Below are 15,329 nucleotides of genomic sequence, written 5' to 3' on the forward strand. Positions count from 1 at the left end.
TCTTTGAAATCTAATGTTTTCCTTACGTCAGGTATGCTGATTGATTTTCAATAATTTCATTTTCTGCCTTGAGTTTACTGTTCTTCCTTAACATTCATCACAACGTTTTTTTTTCTCAGTAACTTTTTTATGTATGAGTCTGACATTGTGTAGTCCCTTACATTATGGGCTTATCTGATTGTGGGAGATTTGTAGTAACGATACGGTAACACAAAACTAAGCACTTTCAAATCTCTTTTCAGAGTATTTACCACTAGGTTGGAATAAACTATGATTTATGACTTTTGAGTGAATAGTATGCAGCATATTTCACAACCGCTTCTGCCTTTAACAAGTGAATTATACGGTATAATATTTTGTGCATGAAAGTGAAATTTATCAAGACATTTTGCAGAAACACCACAAAAAAAAAAAACAGAGTTCTAAATTTTATCTGTCCGTTATTGTTACAGTACTCATAGGCTGCTAAATAGGCAGCTTAAATCATTTTTTCTCATTCAGCTGTTAAGGCTGTGTTAACTGGATCCTCCTACTGTGTGTGCTGCCTTGAAAGTTGTGTGAAACTCACAGCCAAACTTTGTAGGCAAAGTCAAATATCCTTATTATGTCCGCTGTAGTACCATATTTAACGTGCAATCTGCTGTAGTGGATCTCCCTTCCAGTAGTTATAAATGAAGGGAAATTTAATGTTCTGAAATGAAGAAAGGATAGACGTATTTAAGAGCTTTGCTTTGGCTCTGAAGCATACATAGAATTGAATATTTATGTGCCTATTATTCTTTTACAGTTTCAAGTTTGCTATTATTTATTTGTGTAGTCTGGATTTCCAAGTTAAAGCTGTCATTATAGGATTGGAAATGTATTAAGATAGATGCGGAGATCTGAAGCTATAGGTGAGAGACTTTATTTAACAGTAGCATAACTTTTCATTTATCTTTCACTTTCAGAAGCATGAAAGTGTGATAACTGCCATTTTCAATGATATTGCATTTAGCTGTTTCATCAAGAAAAATGTCCAATTCAGGAATACACAACTACTTTAAAATGTGCCAGAATTTGGATTGCAGCTTGGCAGTTTTAGAGTATCGTAAACTCTTGACACAAAATTTTGCAGAAGTACTTGCAGAAAATGATGCTAATTAATGGCTTAAGCAAGCCAGACGTGTTTACTGCGTCGATTATTATTTTCATTTAAAAAAAAAATAAAATCCTGACTTATTCCAAGGAAGTGCTTGTGCCAGGGGTGGCCAATAAAGAATTCCCTCTGGTGGAGTTCTGGCAGCAGAGGCTCTGTCCTTCCCTTCTGCTAGAGGATGCAAAGTCAAAGAAGTTACTTTGTGGGTACTGCAGCATGCAGGCAGGAATGGATCAGAAACAACTGAAAAAACATTTTCCTATGGACTTCATGCAATAGGATTGGTCATGTGCAATTCTAACGTGCACCACATTGGAGCGATTCCTTGTCATGGTGTGATGAGGGAAGCCTTTGTCATGATGTTACAACCAATTTCTTGCAGTTATCCCTGGCAGTGCCATTTGAACAAAGAAGGATGCAGTGAAGAGTAAAAGCTCACATTTGTACTTGCTGTGGTGAAAAAAAAGCCTCTGTTTTCTCCCATGTTCCACTGCATTGATGATGAGCAGCTGTGGAAGTTGCAGGGGACATGGGGAGAACCATCACTGTGCTTTGTCCGATTCATGATCAGTTTGAACGTTGCAGTGTTTGGATCCTGTCTCTACCTTGGTAATCACAGCTGGTATTACTTGGAACAGTGGTGAGCTTTAGAAGTGACTTTTCCTAAGCAGACTATCTTCTGTCTAAAGCCTTCAAACTGTTGAATTTTGAGAGTGACTTGCCTGTAGAAATTTGGTAGGCAGGACTTAGGGGAAATTCGAAATGTACTTTCTCTGTTAGTCTTTTCTTCCCCTTTTAGGTTGAGTAAACAATATGTGTAATAATTTCAAGATAAAATATAAGGAAATATATCGATGTAGAAATGCTGACAGTTGTAAGGAAAACATCTCATAACGGGGATAATACAGATACACATTTGATAGCTGTCCATGGCTTTACAATAAATAGTTTCGTATGTGATTTCTGTTTCTGTAGGACCCAGAAAAGCACTAGTGTTGCTGTACAGAGCCAGCAGGGAGGTCATTAATGCCATTATATTTTTAGATCTGAATTGTCACTATCAGTGATGCTGCTTCATAAAATAAAATAAGCCATGTTTGCATGTCTCTGGGGAAAATATAATGTTAGCCATCAAGGATTTACCACTATGTATATAGTAGATGCTATTTATGCATCCTCAGTGTATGAATGATTTTTAACTACAACCTTTTGCAGGACGCAGGCAAAAAACTGCCTTTTGTTGTAGCTATTCAGCAAGTTCAATGTGGAATGAAAAAACTGTTTTTCTAGATCAGTGCCTACCATTGCACTTTTTATTACTAATCATGATCTCCAGAGACTTCAAACATGGAAGCCATGGAGTCTGTGTGGTTTGTGATGTCTGTACAATTAAAAAAAAGTCAATATCTAGAATTGGTTTTGGATACATTTAAGTCACTATAGCAGTTCAGTGAAACACTGGGCACAAAATTTCTCAGGCTTTAAATATTTAAACTCATCTGTACAACTTAGAAAACAAATGAAATAGTAGAATATGGTGGCTGATGGCAGTTAATGTACAGAATAACATCCTGGTGATGGTAGTTCTGCTTGGTTAATCTAATTCTTCCCTTTCACTCTACTGAAGGCACCTTGTTTCTAATGCTTATTTTAATCACGTGAAGAAGAAAGGAAAGGTGTTTTGTTTTGTTTTTTTGCTGTTGCTTTGGGGCTTGGTGGGGTTTACCTCCTAGTTGGTAGGAGGGATTTCCGTGTTTTGGAATGACTCATGGCACCATTAGCATGCTGTGCTTTGTGTTACTGGTTTTGAGAATATTTTCTTCTCCCAATTTCAGGTTGGGTGGGACTATATCTGCATACAAGATAGTGCCAGACGAAATAGAAGAAATCAAGGTACAGTATTACTACCTTTCAACATTGAATTTATTTGCTTGGAGAATTACAGAAATGCTGTATAAAAAAAGTCCATGTTGTTTCTTGCTTTAAGACACACCAAGAGTATATGACCTTTCTTTAATATACTGTTTGACAAATTATGAAGATAGGAAACAAGAATAATTATAAATATTAATTATCTGAACTGATTACTATCTGAAAAAATATCTCAAAAATTAAAAATGAAATTGAACATTTGTCCTTTCCAGGTGTTTTAAGTCCCTCTTTAAATCAATAAAACATATTTTCTGTAAGTATTCATCCTGATATCTTTTATACATCCAAAACATTAAAAATTGTCCATTTAAATCTTAGTTTTTTTACTAATGAATAATTTTGTTAATAATCGTTTTCTTCCAGTTTATTAATTGATTATTATATTTACACTGCTGGAACATTTTATTGTCTACTCAATTCTAATCTAGTGTCATAGAAAAAAAAAAGAGAAGTGGTGTCAATAGTAAAATCCTTAGATCCATTTATAGGCATCTAAAAGAGAATTTTAGAAGTCCAGTTTACCTTCAGCTTAAGTGGACTTCAGTAGGGTTGATGCCAAAAACTTGTGTAAATCAGTGCATCTATGTTTAGATACCTGAATACAGATGCAGGACTCTTGTCAACATTGACATAAAAATAAATACATATAAATTTAGAGTCCTTTTGCTTCTGAGATCAAAAGCAGGTTCAGTTCTTTCATTATTATCTCTGTCTTAAAAGGGGATAGAATGAAATCTTTGATACTCAAAACCATCAACAGGTCTTTGATTTAGAGGGGTGACAACAATAAATATTGAAGCTTACCTCCAATGCAATGTGCATTTTAACAAAATTTACTTTAGCTGAGTCCACTCATGCCAAGTACTTTAGCAATTTGTGTCAATTTTGTTCTTGAGTGGAGTAAAAGATTGGTGTTGTATGAGAATTTGGCCTAGATCTGGTAACATGGTCTGTGTAACTGGTTCTTTATCAGTAATCCTTTGGATTGGCATTTAATTATTCTGACCAATTACTTGCTGATGAGGATAACTTAATCCGTTGTGCTGTTTCACATATTTGTTTTCAGCTGTGCAAAGAGATTCAAGAATAGTGTAAAATCTAGTAAATGGAAGTGGTTGCATAATCATTTGATCTAGACGTGATTTTGCAGTGTATAAAGTTGTGAGGACTTATTTCTCCTCAGTGAACACCAAACAAGTAAATACAGTAAATACAAGTAAATTACAATACCATGGAAGTAAATACAGTGTATCTGCATCAGAATCAAATGCCATCACCATCATGATCAAAATCAGAATTTATTTCCCACCTCTGAGATTCACAGACTCCTCTATTCGGAATTACTAAGAGTAATGCGATTTATTAGGGTAGATCCAACATTTAGCCCTTGGTATTAGAAAAAAAGAAAGAAAGAAAGGTTTTCAAAACTTAATGAAGTTGATTAATATTTTCGTGACATTTTGAGAACTGCACCACCAAAACTATAAAAACAAAAATCACAAAAACCACAGACTTCCTCCTTTAATATAGCAAAATGTCAATGGGTTTGGATTTCTTAATGTTTAAGACAGAGAAAATGAAGCTGATATTTCTGGCTTCATTGTGCAAGCAGAATTCAGTGAACAAAGAAAAATGGAGTGCTAGGAAATAAGAAAGAATTTTTTTTTTTAGGAAGCTACTGTGTTAGGTGTGATCAATAGTCACCGGAATGTGCCTTTCCCCACGCCTGCTAAGGAGGCCTGTTCTGATTTTTCTGCTCTCTCTTACTCAGCTGGTGTTCAGTTTAAATGCCTGAGATCCTAGGGAGCATCAAAGGGGTTAAGAACCTTCCTCATTGATCTCTGTTATGCCAGCTTGTAAGTGTGAAGGGAGGATTGTTTTGTTCTAAGTCAGGCCTATTTAACATGACTGGAAAAAATAACCCGCTTTACTTGTTTCTGGTAACTGTCTTGCTTTGTTCAGATAATGTGTTTTTTTTAAGTTGTGACAGAAGTCAACCTCCTATCACACCTTATCTGATTGAACTTCTCAAGCTGTAATACAGCAGATGTTATTCATAGGAAATACGGCACTGATGGAAAATACTGTGACGCAATAGCAGCAAGTATAATAGACAAATCTATTATCAAATATGGAAAAATATTTTTACGTATATTTGAATACTAGCTGCCAAACAGGGAGACTGAGTACCTTGCAGCAAAGATAGGGGGAGTCTTAACTTCAGAAACTTTCTCCAGGCAAACCTTTTGGTATCTAGTGTGACTTGGAGAACAGCTTGTATAATCCAGTATTTGATATCAATATTACATGATTTGAAGTAGCTTTCATCTCTGAAATAAGCAACAAATGATAGAACCTCTAAGTGTCAAAGTGCTGTTTCAAAAGGGTAAACCCATTTTTTGATTAATTTACTCTGACATAATCAAAAAGAAGGCACAGATATATATCTTTAGATCTATATTAATCTCCTTAATAGCAACCATGTGCTCAGTTTCACATGTTGTGTAAGACAGTGAAAGTTAAAACAACCTGGTTAAAAATCAAAAAGGCCAAGAGGAAGTGAGATTTGAAGTTTAATGAGAGTTAAAGTGATGGAGCAGGGTTTAGGGGAAATGTACCATCCAAGTTCCCTGTGCCAGTGAGTATCTGAAAACAGCAAAAGTGGGCACATAAGGTGTAATCTTTTTCAGGGTTAGGGACAGTTTCTAATATTTCTGGAGCTTTTTTCTGCTGTTTTGCTGGATGTAGAGTCTTTGGACTTTGTAGCCTTCTAGATTTTAAGTGCTTGGAATTCCCTTAATAGGGGGATATTTAGAAAAAAAAAAAAAAGGAATTTAAAAAAAACTCCCAGCCAACATGGGTTCACGAGGGGTAGGTCCTGCCTAACAAATTTGATTTCCTTTTATGATAAGATCACCCATCTAGTCGATCAAGGGAAACCAGACGATGTGATCTTTTTGGACTTCGGCAAAGCTTTTGACACGGTTTCCCATAGGATCGTACTGGACAAAATGTCCAGCATACAGCTAAACAAAAACATCATGCAATGGGTGAGCAATTGGCTGATGGGCAGGGCTCAAAGGGTCGTGGTAAATGGGGCCACATCTGGCTGGCGTATGGTCGCTAGTGGGGTCCCTCAAGGTTCCATTTTAGGGCCTCTTCAATGTTTTTATAAATGATTTGGATGTAGGACTAGAAGGTGTTTTGAGGAAATTTGCTGATGACACCAAACTTGGAGGAGTTGTAGACTTTGCTGAGGGTGGAAAGGCCTTGCAGGGAGATCTGGACAGATTGGAGAGCTGGGCAATCACCAACCATATGAAGTTTAACAAAAGCAAGTGCTGGGTCTTGCACCTGGGACGGGGCAACCCTGGCTATACGTACAGACTGGGCGATGAGACGCTGGAGAGCAGCCCCGCAAAGAGGGATCTGGGGGCTGTGGCTGACAGCAAGTTGAATATGAGCCAGCAGTGTGCCCTGGCAGCCAGGAGCGCCAACCGTATCCTGGGGTGCATCAAGCACGGCATCGCTAGTCGGTCGAGGGAAGTGATTGTCCCGCTCTACTCTGAGCTGGTGCGGCCTCACCTCGAGTACTGTGTGCAGTTCTGGGTACCACAGTACAAAAAGGACATTAAACTGTTGGAGAGTGTCCAGAGGAGGGCGACGAAGATGGTGAAGGGCCTAGAGGGGAAGACATATGAGGAGTGGCTGAGGTCACTTGGCCTGTTCAGCCTGGAGAAGAGGAGGCTGAGGGGGGACCTCATCGCAGTCTACAACTTCCTCGTGAGAGGGAGTGGGGAGGCAGGTGCTGACCTATTCTCCATAAACACCAGTGATAGGACCCATGGGAACGGTGTCAAGCTGAGGCAGGGGAGGTTTAGGCTGGACATCAGGAAGAGGTTCTTCACCGAGAGGGTGGTTGCACACTGGAACAGGCTCCCCAGTGAAGTAGCCACTGCACCAAGCCTGTCTGAATTTAAGAAGCGATCGGACTGTGCACTTAGTCACATGGTCTGAACTTTTGGGCAGACCTGTGCGGTGCCAGGAGTTGGACGTGATGATCCTTATGGGTCCCTTCCAACTCGGGATATTCTATGATTCTCTGAAAAAGGAGAGGAGGAAATAAAAGAGAAAGCAAGTGAGATTATTGGAATGTTACATGTGGAGAGGACATAATCTTCTTCCATGCACAATAGTTGAGAGTTATTTTGCTTCAAAAGTACCCCTCCCCTATTTTAAATATGAAATATTAAGGGTTTTGATGTGGTAGAATATGCAAGAAGAATAGCTCCGTTATTATTATATGATTTATCTTGACAGGTTGCTGAATTAATTTCTAGGAGTTGAATAATCATGTTTTCTGATAGTCCTTGCAAAGTAAACTGCTTACTTGAATGGCAAAGGGGGGTACTTTATTAGGCAGAGAGCAGTAATTACCATGACAAATAAATAAGAAGTCATTTTGACAGCATTTCCATATATTCTTGAAAAGGTGGTAGATTAACTTCTTTTACAGCTCAAAATAGGTTATGGGGAAAACAAGAATGCAGATGCATTGATTTTGTTAATGCATGTAATTATATCTTAGGCAGAACACTATTGTAAGGATAGACTGTCTCTCTGAGTTTGTGGAAAAGGAAAAACTCTGTAAGCCATAATATACCTGTCAGTTGAAAAGTATCCTTAGAAGATTAAAGAAATGCATGTTTCTAAATGTATTGGTAATTTCAAAAATAACCTGTATAATGTATGTATGTCTGTGTATATGTATATATATAAGAATTTTCTTGTCCATATTGCAATACCCAGTAAATTTTAATGTGTTTACAAGATTTCCATTCTGTAGTGTTCAGAATATTTTCATCATTGTATGTGAGTGTATATAAATGACTCTACCATGTGTATATATGTACTGTCAGATCATATATTGGTTATATATCTAGAATACTGCCTGTGCATATGTGTGCCTTTTTCAGTAAGAGTGTTTGGTCAGTGTTGGGAATAATCAAAGGCGTGCATCCCCATTACCAAACTTGTGTAGTGACTTGAATATTTATATGCATATGAATTAGGAGTATTTATGTCAGAAGCGATCGTATGTATCTCAATTTCTCAGCATCTGCATCAGTCAGGAATGCTGTTGCATTCCATGCTGCAACTTTACTTCCCTAGATTTTTGTCACAGGTGCTTAGTTTCCCAAAGTGAAAGAGAGCACTCAAGGGGTAATCATACAAAGACATCATCATATGTTCCCCTTCTCAAAACCTTTCTAGAAGGTAGAAATGTCTTCCATCACAGGATCTTCGGGATCTTCTCTTCAATCAGAGAAACTGTCAGAGAAGGAAGACCAGAGTGGATGCCTACATGGATATACTGCCTCTCATTTAATGCGTTCCTGTCATTTCTCTACACCAGATGAAGCAATGGGACTTCATTTGCAGTACCTGCTGGTTTTAAAATACTGCAGGAACTGATGAGGACATTAAACATAAGAATTACAGCATACTTCTGAGAAAGTATAACTACAGTTATGCTTTCTTTAGACTTCATATCAAAGTAATTTGTCGTGTGAACAAGGAGCTTTTCAGACTTGCAAAAATGCATTGGCATATTTCAGCCTTGCTCGTCCACTGTAGTAGTATGTTGTACCTAGAGGAGAAGTCTTCCAAGCCAAATAGTTCCATATACGTAGGGACTGGTGAGCATCAGGCAAACACCAGTGTGGAAGAAAAAAAAGAAAAAAAAAAAAACAACTTTCCCTTCAGTAGCCCTTACAAGTACGTTTTCAGAGGTTCAAGCTGTTGAAAGTATGCACTCCCACCAATTCCATTACTGAGAAACATAAAGCACTAAGAAGCTTTACTATCTACACTGTGGAAAGGACAATTCTGGTTCTCAAATTTACTGCCAGTCCTTTCCTTCTGTTACCTCTCCGATAATAATTAATAACTCATGACACATGAGTTCTTACTGAATAGCACAATGTAAACGGACATTATCAGTTGAATGTCTAATGAGTATTCACAAGCGATATCACCATATGCTCAAAAGCTTACAAGTACAAGTGGAAAAAGATTTGAAGAAAATGTGTGATGGTCACATGTTCTTCCATGATTAGGACTGCCAGTCATGCTGGACTCTGTGTTGGGTCAAAGCGAGGGCTTCTCTTTTAACTCCCTTAATGTGCACTTCAGAATCTGACACTCCAGTCAACAGTTTAAGTCAATGCAACCAGTACAAAGAAAGTTTCAAAAAGAACTTGCAAGTGTCTCAACCAGTAACAAAACTGACATTATTCTGACATCTCAATTTAATGTATAAAATCCTGGATAAGCTTCCAGGTTTGGATCTTAATTCTGAATTAATTAATCAATTAGAATGAATTCTTAATTATGAATTTCCATAAATAAGACAAATCCAGCTAGGAAGGACAATTGAGAACTGGGATGTGTTACGTTAGATCAACATGTCTCATCATGCTTCCCTCTAATTAAAGTTCACCTGAAGTGCACAGATTTTTTTTCCTAAGCTAATTTCTAAACTCTGTGTTGGCAGAGTCAATCACTGATCAAGATTCTTTTCCAAGCTACATGTGAGTCACAAAAAATGTAAATTGCATTGTTTAGATGACAGAAAGACCTTTGAGTTTTTGCTTGCCGTATGAATTCTTAAAAGATGTTACAGACTTTTTTTGTTTCCATGATGGAGAGAATGAGATGAGAGGTTTGCATGTGAAATGATGTGACAAAATCTTCAAGAACATTATTATGAAACAACAAAAAAAATTGCTTTCCTTTAATTGTTTGTCCATGTATATGCATTCACACTATAAGCACATGTATAGAGAGTCATGCAGGCTGGAGATTTTGTACTCCTTGCAGTACTGATAGTGTGCTCGTTCTCCCCCATACCATGCATTTATATGCTCCATTCTTCTAGTTCGTGTCAACAGCTGGTTATTTAAATTATATTGTATCATTGCATCGTACTTTATTGCTTCTAGTAGGCTGTTTTTCTTCTCATTAGGTCTTTATTGATTTAAGTTAGTTTTGTTTCTTCTAAAATTGATTCCCCCTCCCTCCCCCTTTTTTTTTTAAATTTTGGCACGGTCTGTATTACACTGGATTCTGGCTTAGAAGCCAGACTTTGAATGCCAAGCCTAGCTGCACTGCTGGAACCAGTGTCCAGGCACACCCTTACTCAAGAAAAATATGTTTCATAAAAATGCCTTTTCTATTGTGCTTAGAAAGTACTCACTCTCACTGGAGGGGCTTTTGGTCTGTTTCTTTCATCTTCTGTTGTTTAGGGGCATTCATGGCTTTCATAGACCTCTCAACTAAGAAATCGCCTGTACAATGGGAGTGTAAAAGCAACCATGGCCAAAGTGTTGGTGTTCCTGTTCCCTGATTGTAGGACAAAGGGTTTCAGCCTCCCACTTGTGGATGTTCCTGGCATTTAATGGCATTTCTTACAGGCTCATGCAGTTGCTGCCACTGCTGGTATTATGGACGTATTCCTTTTTTCCTCTCTGCCTTTCTGCTTCAGTTTGGCCTTGAGAAAGGTACATGATATAAACCTAGCAACCACAGGGGAAGCCGAGCATCCATTCCTTTTGGCACCTAGTGTTGAAGAGGCTTATCCACTATTTTTGATTTGGAAGAGACGCTAGCGGATATCTGAGGGTGTCCCAAATCCCTTCAGATCTTTAGTGATTGAATTCTGATCACTATTATGACTAGAGTGTATATCAAGCACCCCTCTTCTGTTCCAGCAAGAACTTCAAATACATTCTTCAAATGACTTCAAATGTCTGGACAAAAAAGTATACTCACTAGCTGCCTGCATGAAAATAGGAATTACCGCTTCTTATTTTTCCATCTGTCTTCATCTTATGTTTCATAGGCTCTGTGGCTTCAGAGACTGCATGGCTCCAGACATGAAGTGCTATACTAATGACATAAAATTATTTTAGCAATACAATTGTTTATTTTCCAAAACAAACCAGTTCTGTAGATATCCTGCAAAGAGAGAAGTATCTCTAGGATGAAAAAAAGAAGAAAAAAAGTTAAAAAAAAAAAAAAAAAGTTAATTTATGAGACAAACCAGTATATTGTTGATCTTCAAAGCCTTTGGTTAGCTGGAATTTAAGCATTCTTTGCGCTGTTGCCCGTAAGAGGGAAGATCAATGTGCATTAGATTTTTCATTGCTGCAGTCCTTTTTGCCTATTAAATCTTTCTTAGAAACGAACATTAGAAATTAGAAACAAACAAGAGGTAATAATCTTGTTCACAAATCTCTTCTTGTTTTTCAGCAAGCTTGTATTAAAAAAGAGATCTCAGCTTCTCTCCGTGACCATAGTAACCAATTTTCTTTGACTTCTTCCTGTCTTTCTTTCATTTTCAATTTTTGCTATGTACGTATCTCTACCATTCATCTCCTGAAACCTGGTTAGGTCTTGGGGTACCTGCTTATTTTGTCTGCACAGTTCTTCTTTTCATCTGATCCGGTATAGCGGGCAATGCTTTCTGTGGCTTCCTTCTCACTGGAAAAGCCAGTTCTGAAGTGGGATCTCACTTAGCCTGGATGAGATGAGAAAACATGGCTCAGCTTCATTAAGCAGCAGATTGCTTTTGGCAAATAGATAAGTAAATCAAGTTTATATAAAATCCCTAGTCGTTTTCCATGTGACCTGTTACATTAAGTTTTGTTTGGTTATATTTGCCCTGTAAGAATGTATCCTGCTGACTCCTTTTTTGAGATCTATCAAAGAAATTTAATGCTGTCCTATCATAACTGCTCATATCGTAACTGGCTAGGGGGTTGAGTGAGTTGCAGTAAATAGATTTCTCAAAGTTCTTTCTTTTAAGGTTGTCAAAAAAGATGAGTATTGGTAGGGTGTGTGTATATATATGTGTGTATGTATACGTCTGTATATTATATATATGTGAAAAAAGGAGGATAGCGGTGTTTTTTTTTAAAGAAAACTTCATGTTCTACAGCTATTTACAGGTAGTGCCTTAGTGAATTATGGAAGTGATTAGATGTAGAGAAATGGAGTGTAACTAGGAATAAGGACATTGAAATATTCAGTGGTTGGGTGACAAACTGTCTGATGCAATTCAGTGGAGATAAATGTTGTGTATGGGAGGTGTGAAAAAATCCTGCATTTGCATATAAAACAGGGGACTTTGGTTTATTGCAATCCCAGAATGAGGTGCTAAGGTGGTAACTATTAGCTCAGTGTTCAGGAGCAACTGCAGAAAAGCAAAGCAAAGAAAAAAAAATAAAATTAAAAAAAGGAATGATTAGGAAATTATTAGGAAAGGAACAGACCAGAACACAAAACCGTATCTGTTATGCGTGAGGCTCAGGTGTCCCACCACATACAAGGGTGTGCGAAGGTCTGATCCCCCAGTCACAGCAATGACATGGTACGGCTGAAAAAGATTTAGAGTCAGGTTATAAGAATGATCTAATTGGCAGAACCACTTGGATACGAGGAACAGATGAAGAGAATGAAGCACAAATGCTCACAAACAGTACATGTGGTTGCATTTCCACAACACTCTTCCGTAGTTTTACTGCAAATTTTAAATTAACTCTCATGCTTAATTTATGCAAATCAGAAGACTGACACAGCAGGCATTGAAGCCTTGACTGTATGTCTTCTATTGGTTGATATTTTACTGATTTTAAGGAAAAAAAATGGAATTCCTACTAATAGAAAGTATTCACTTAAAACTGCTGAAGTTGAAACCTTATCTGATCATAACACAAAAGTCATCTCTTTTTCAGAAACTGGTTCAGTAGATTGCATTTTTCTGGGGAAAAAACAAAAAGATAGCTAGTAGAGTGCAGATAATTCTGCTAAAATAGTGTAGTTTATTTTGCTTTCATAGTATGTTTTCTGTGTGGATGCTTTGTTATGTTTTAATGGCTTGATTAGAATAATACAAGTTGGAAGACATGGAAGATGACACATGCCTCCCTGTCATATGCAAGCTTCTAATCTGTATTAAGAGGGTGATGCTTAGTACTTGAATGCACGAGTACAACTAATTAAACTTCTCTGGTGATTAATTTTTTTTCTGGTACTCTAATCCTATTAGTTATTATTTACCCCATCATATGTATAATCCACTGTCTAAAACAGAGGATGAAAAATTTGATATTTTTTAGCAGAAAACTAATAAAAAACTTCCTTCTTGGAAATTTCATGATGGAATGGTATAGAATAGACTCTACAGAATAAACAGATGTGTTGAGCCATGTGGCTAGAGGCATTTTGTTTGCTCAGATGCTTTTATTATCAGATGCACAAGATGTATCCAGATGAGATTTCATGCAGATGAAGCTATATTTAAGAACAGATATAAAATTGAAAGTTTTAAGTGAATTCTATATTTTGAGTATGCCAGATAAGTGGCCATCTTGCCTCTGACAGTACAATAGAGGTGGAAAGTTGGCTTGACTGGTTTTCTTCCAGCTAAACAAAATCAGAGCAAAAATTGTGGAGACAAAGTTAAAAATGCTTTCCTTAGCCCTAGTCATTTCATCCCTACTACCAAGAACTGAACATTTATTTTGGACTATGTCTATGTTATCAGTTCCTGCAAAACGATAAAAATGTATCTGTACAGTAAAACATTTGGTGCTCAGAATCTTACATCCTTGTTGGATGCTCTTCAGTATGTTTTATTTCAAACTACTTCTAGTATGATTGTGTGAATGTTGTGCAACAGCTGGAGTGGACTACATATGCTGCTGAAGTCCATCTTCCAAACAAGTTTTATCTGGAAGCATTCCAGTTCAGGATTTAAAGCCTGCTTTGCAATATGAATCAAAGTCTGTTAAGCACAGTCAAAAGTACACTGCTGTTTGGAACTAGCAGGCTGTGGTAGAGATGTCCTCAGCCTCCAAGACATATATTTTTGTACCACAATATATCAAGATTACAAATAGTTAGAGATTCATAATACAGTATCATCGTTACCCATGCAATACTACCTCCTGAGCTCAGTACTATAGTACTTAGCTCAGTACTAAAGCACTTAGCTCAGTACCAAGCTGGTAAACTGACTCAAAAAAAAAAATATTCTAGACCAAGTGGTCTCCAGATTTCTTCGACTGTGCACCCCTAGCTGTAAAAACTTGTGAGCATGCACCCCCAGTATATGTACATTTATTTATTTACAAATTATATACACATACTTCTGAAGTTCTCATATTTTCTTCCTGCACCCCAGTGGCTCGTCTTGCATACCCATGCAGCTCACTTTGGAGACCACTGATCTCACCTACTGAAAGGATTTTACTGGTTGAGGGAGCATCGCAACAGTTAGTAATGGAAACCGGCCATGAGTCCTTTTAGCTGGCTTCTAGATTGCTCAGTACTAATCGCTCCAGAGATGATAGAATTCTTAAGAGGCATTTTGAATTCTCCCACACTTTAGTTTTACATAAGTCCAGTTTCAAGTCAAGTTATTTTACTGCCATGGTGGTCATAAGTTTCTCAAAGTCATCCAGCATTCAAGATTTCATCTGAGGTGTTTATAGAATTGCAAAAAGAAAAAACAACAACAACAAACAGAAGTGTTCCTTGAACACATTAGCATCTATCTTACTGAAAATCCTCTTGCCAGTAAGTTGTTGAAAGGATCCAGAAAAAAATTGCAGGAGGAGGCCTTTCTGATGTTTAAAAATGCTATACAGAACAGGAAGGAAGCCCAAATAGATATCTTAATTGGCTGAAAAGAATAAAGTCTGCTCCTATAACATAAGCACACAGGAGAAAAAAGCTTTCCTAAGAGCTTCCCACTTCTCTCTCTCTCTCTCTCTCTCTCTCTCTTTTTTTTTTTTTTTGGGTGAGATAAAAGCCTTATTTTGTTAATTAACATTGGTAACCACCATATTTTATCTAGTTGTCTAGTTTGTGCTAGCTATAGTTGATGGAATTAATTCTCTTCACAGCTTTTATATACAGAGGCTAAGAAGCAGTGCTGCAGGGTGCAGGTGCTGCCTGAATGAGATGGGTCCATCTTGGGTGCAGGTGTCAGAGGCCTGAGGAAGTAGGATCAGTTTTGACAAGTATCTAGAGAATTATGGTTGGAACAAAAGCCAGTTATTTTTGCTGATGTGTGTGGAGACAGCACTGATTACTATTTGATTGGACATTATTATTAGCATTATATATTTTGCTGCAAGGTTGCATAGTTTGCTAGCAGAATGTTTTGATATTAGACTACCTTTGATGTAATTTG

At 37.4% G+C, this 15,329-nt stretch overlaps 1 protein-coding gene across 32 annotated transcripts in view; it reads left to right on the forward strand.

The window, feature by feature from the left end:
• GPHN (gephyrin) overlaps positions 1-15,329 on the forward strand; it is a 284,811-nt gene that overhangs the window by 109,597 nt on the left and 159,885 nt on the right. For all 32 annotated transcript variants that reach the window (XR_014584952.1, XR_014584953.1, XM_083837922.1 and 29 more), the window contains exon 3: positions 2,971-3,028. Coding sequence is in view for 30 of the 32 variants with exons in the window: in XM_083837922.1 (XP_083694048.1) it covers positions 2,971-3,028 (58 nt within the window). In the remaining 2 variants the exon portion in view is untranslated. The remainder of the gene's footprint in view (positions 1-2,970; positions 3,029-15,329) is intronic.

This window comes from Anser anser (genome assembly GCF_964211835.1).
Source record: "Anser anser genome assembly, chromosome: 5".
In the NCBI taxonomy this organism is placed as follows: domain Eukaryota; kingdom Metazoa; phylum Chordata; class Aves; order Anseriformes; family Anatidae; genus Anser; species Anser anser.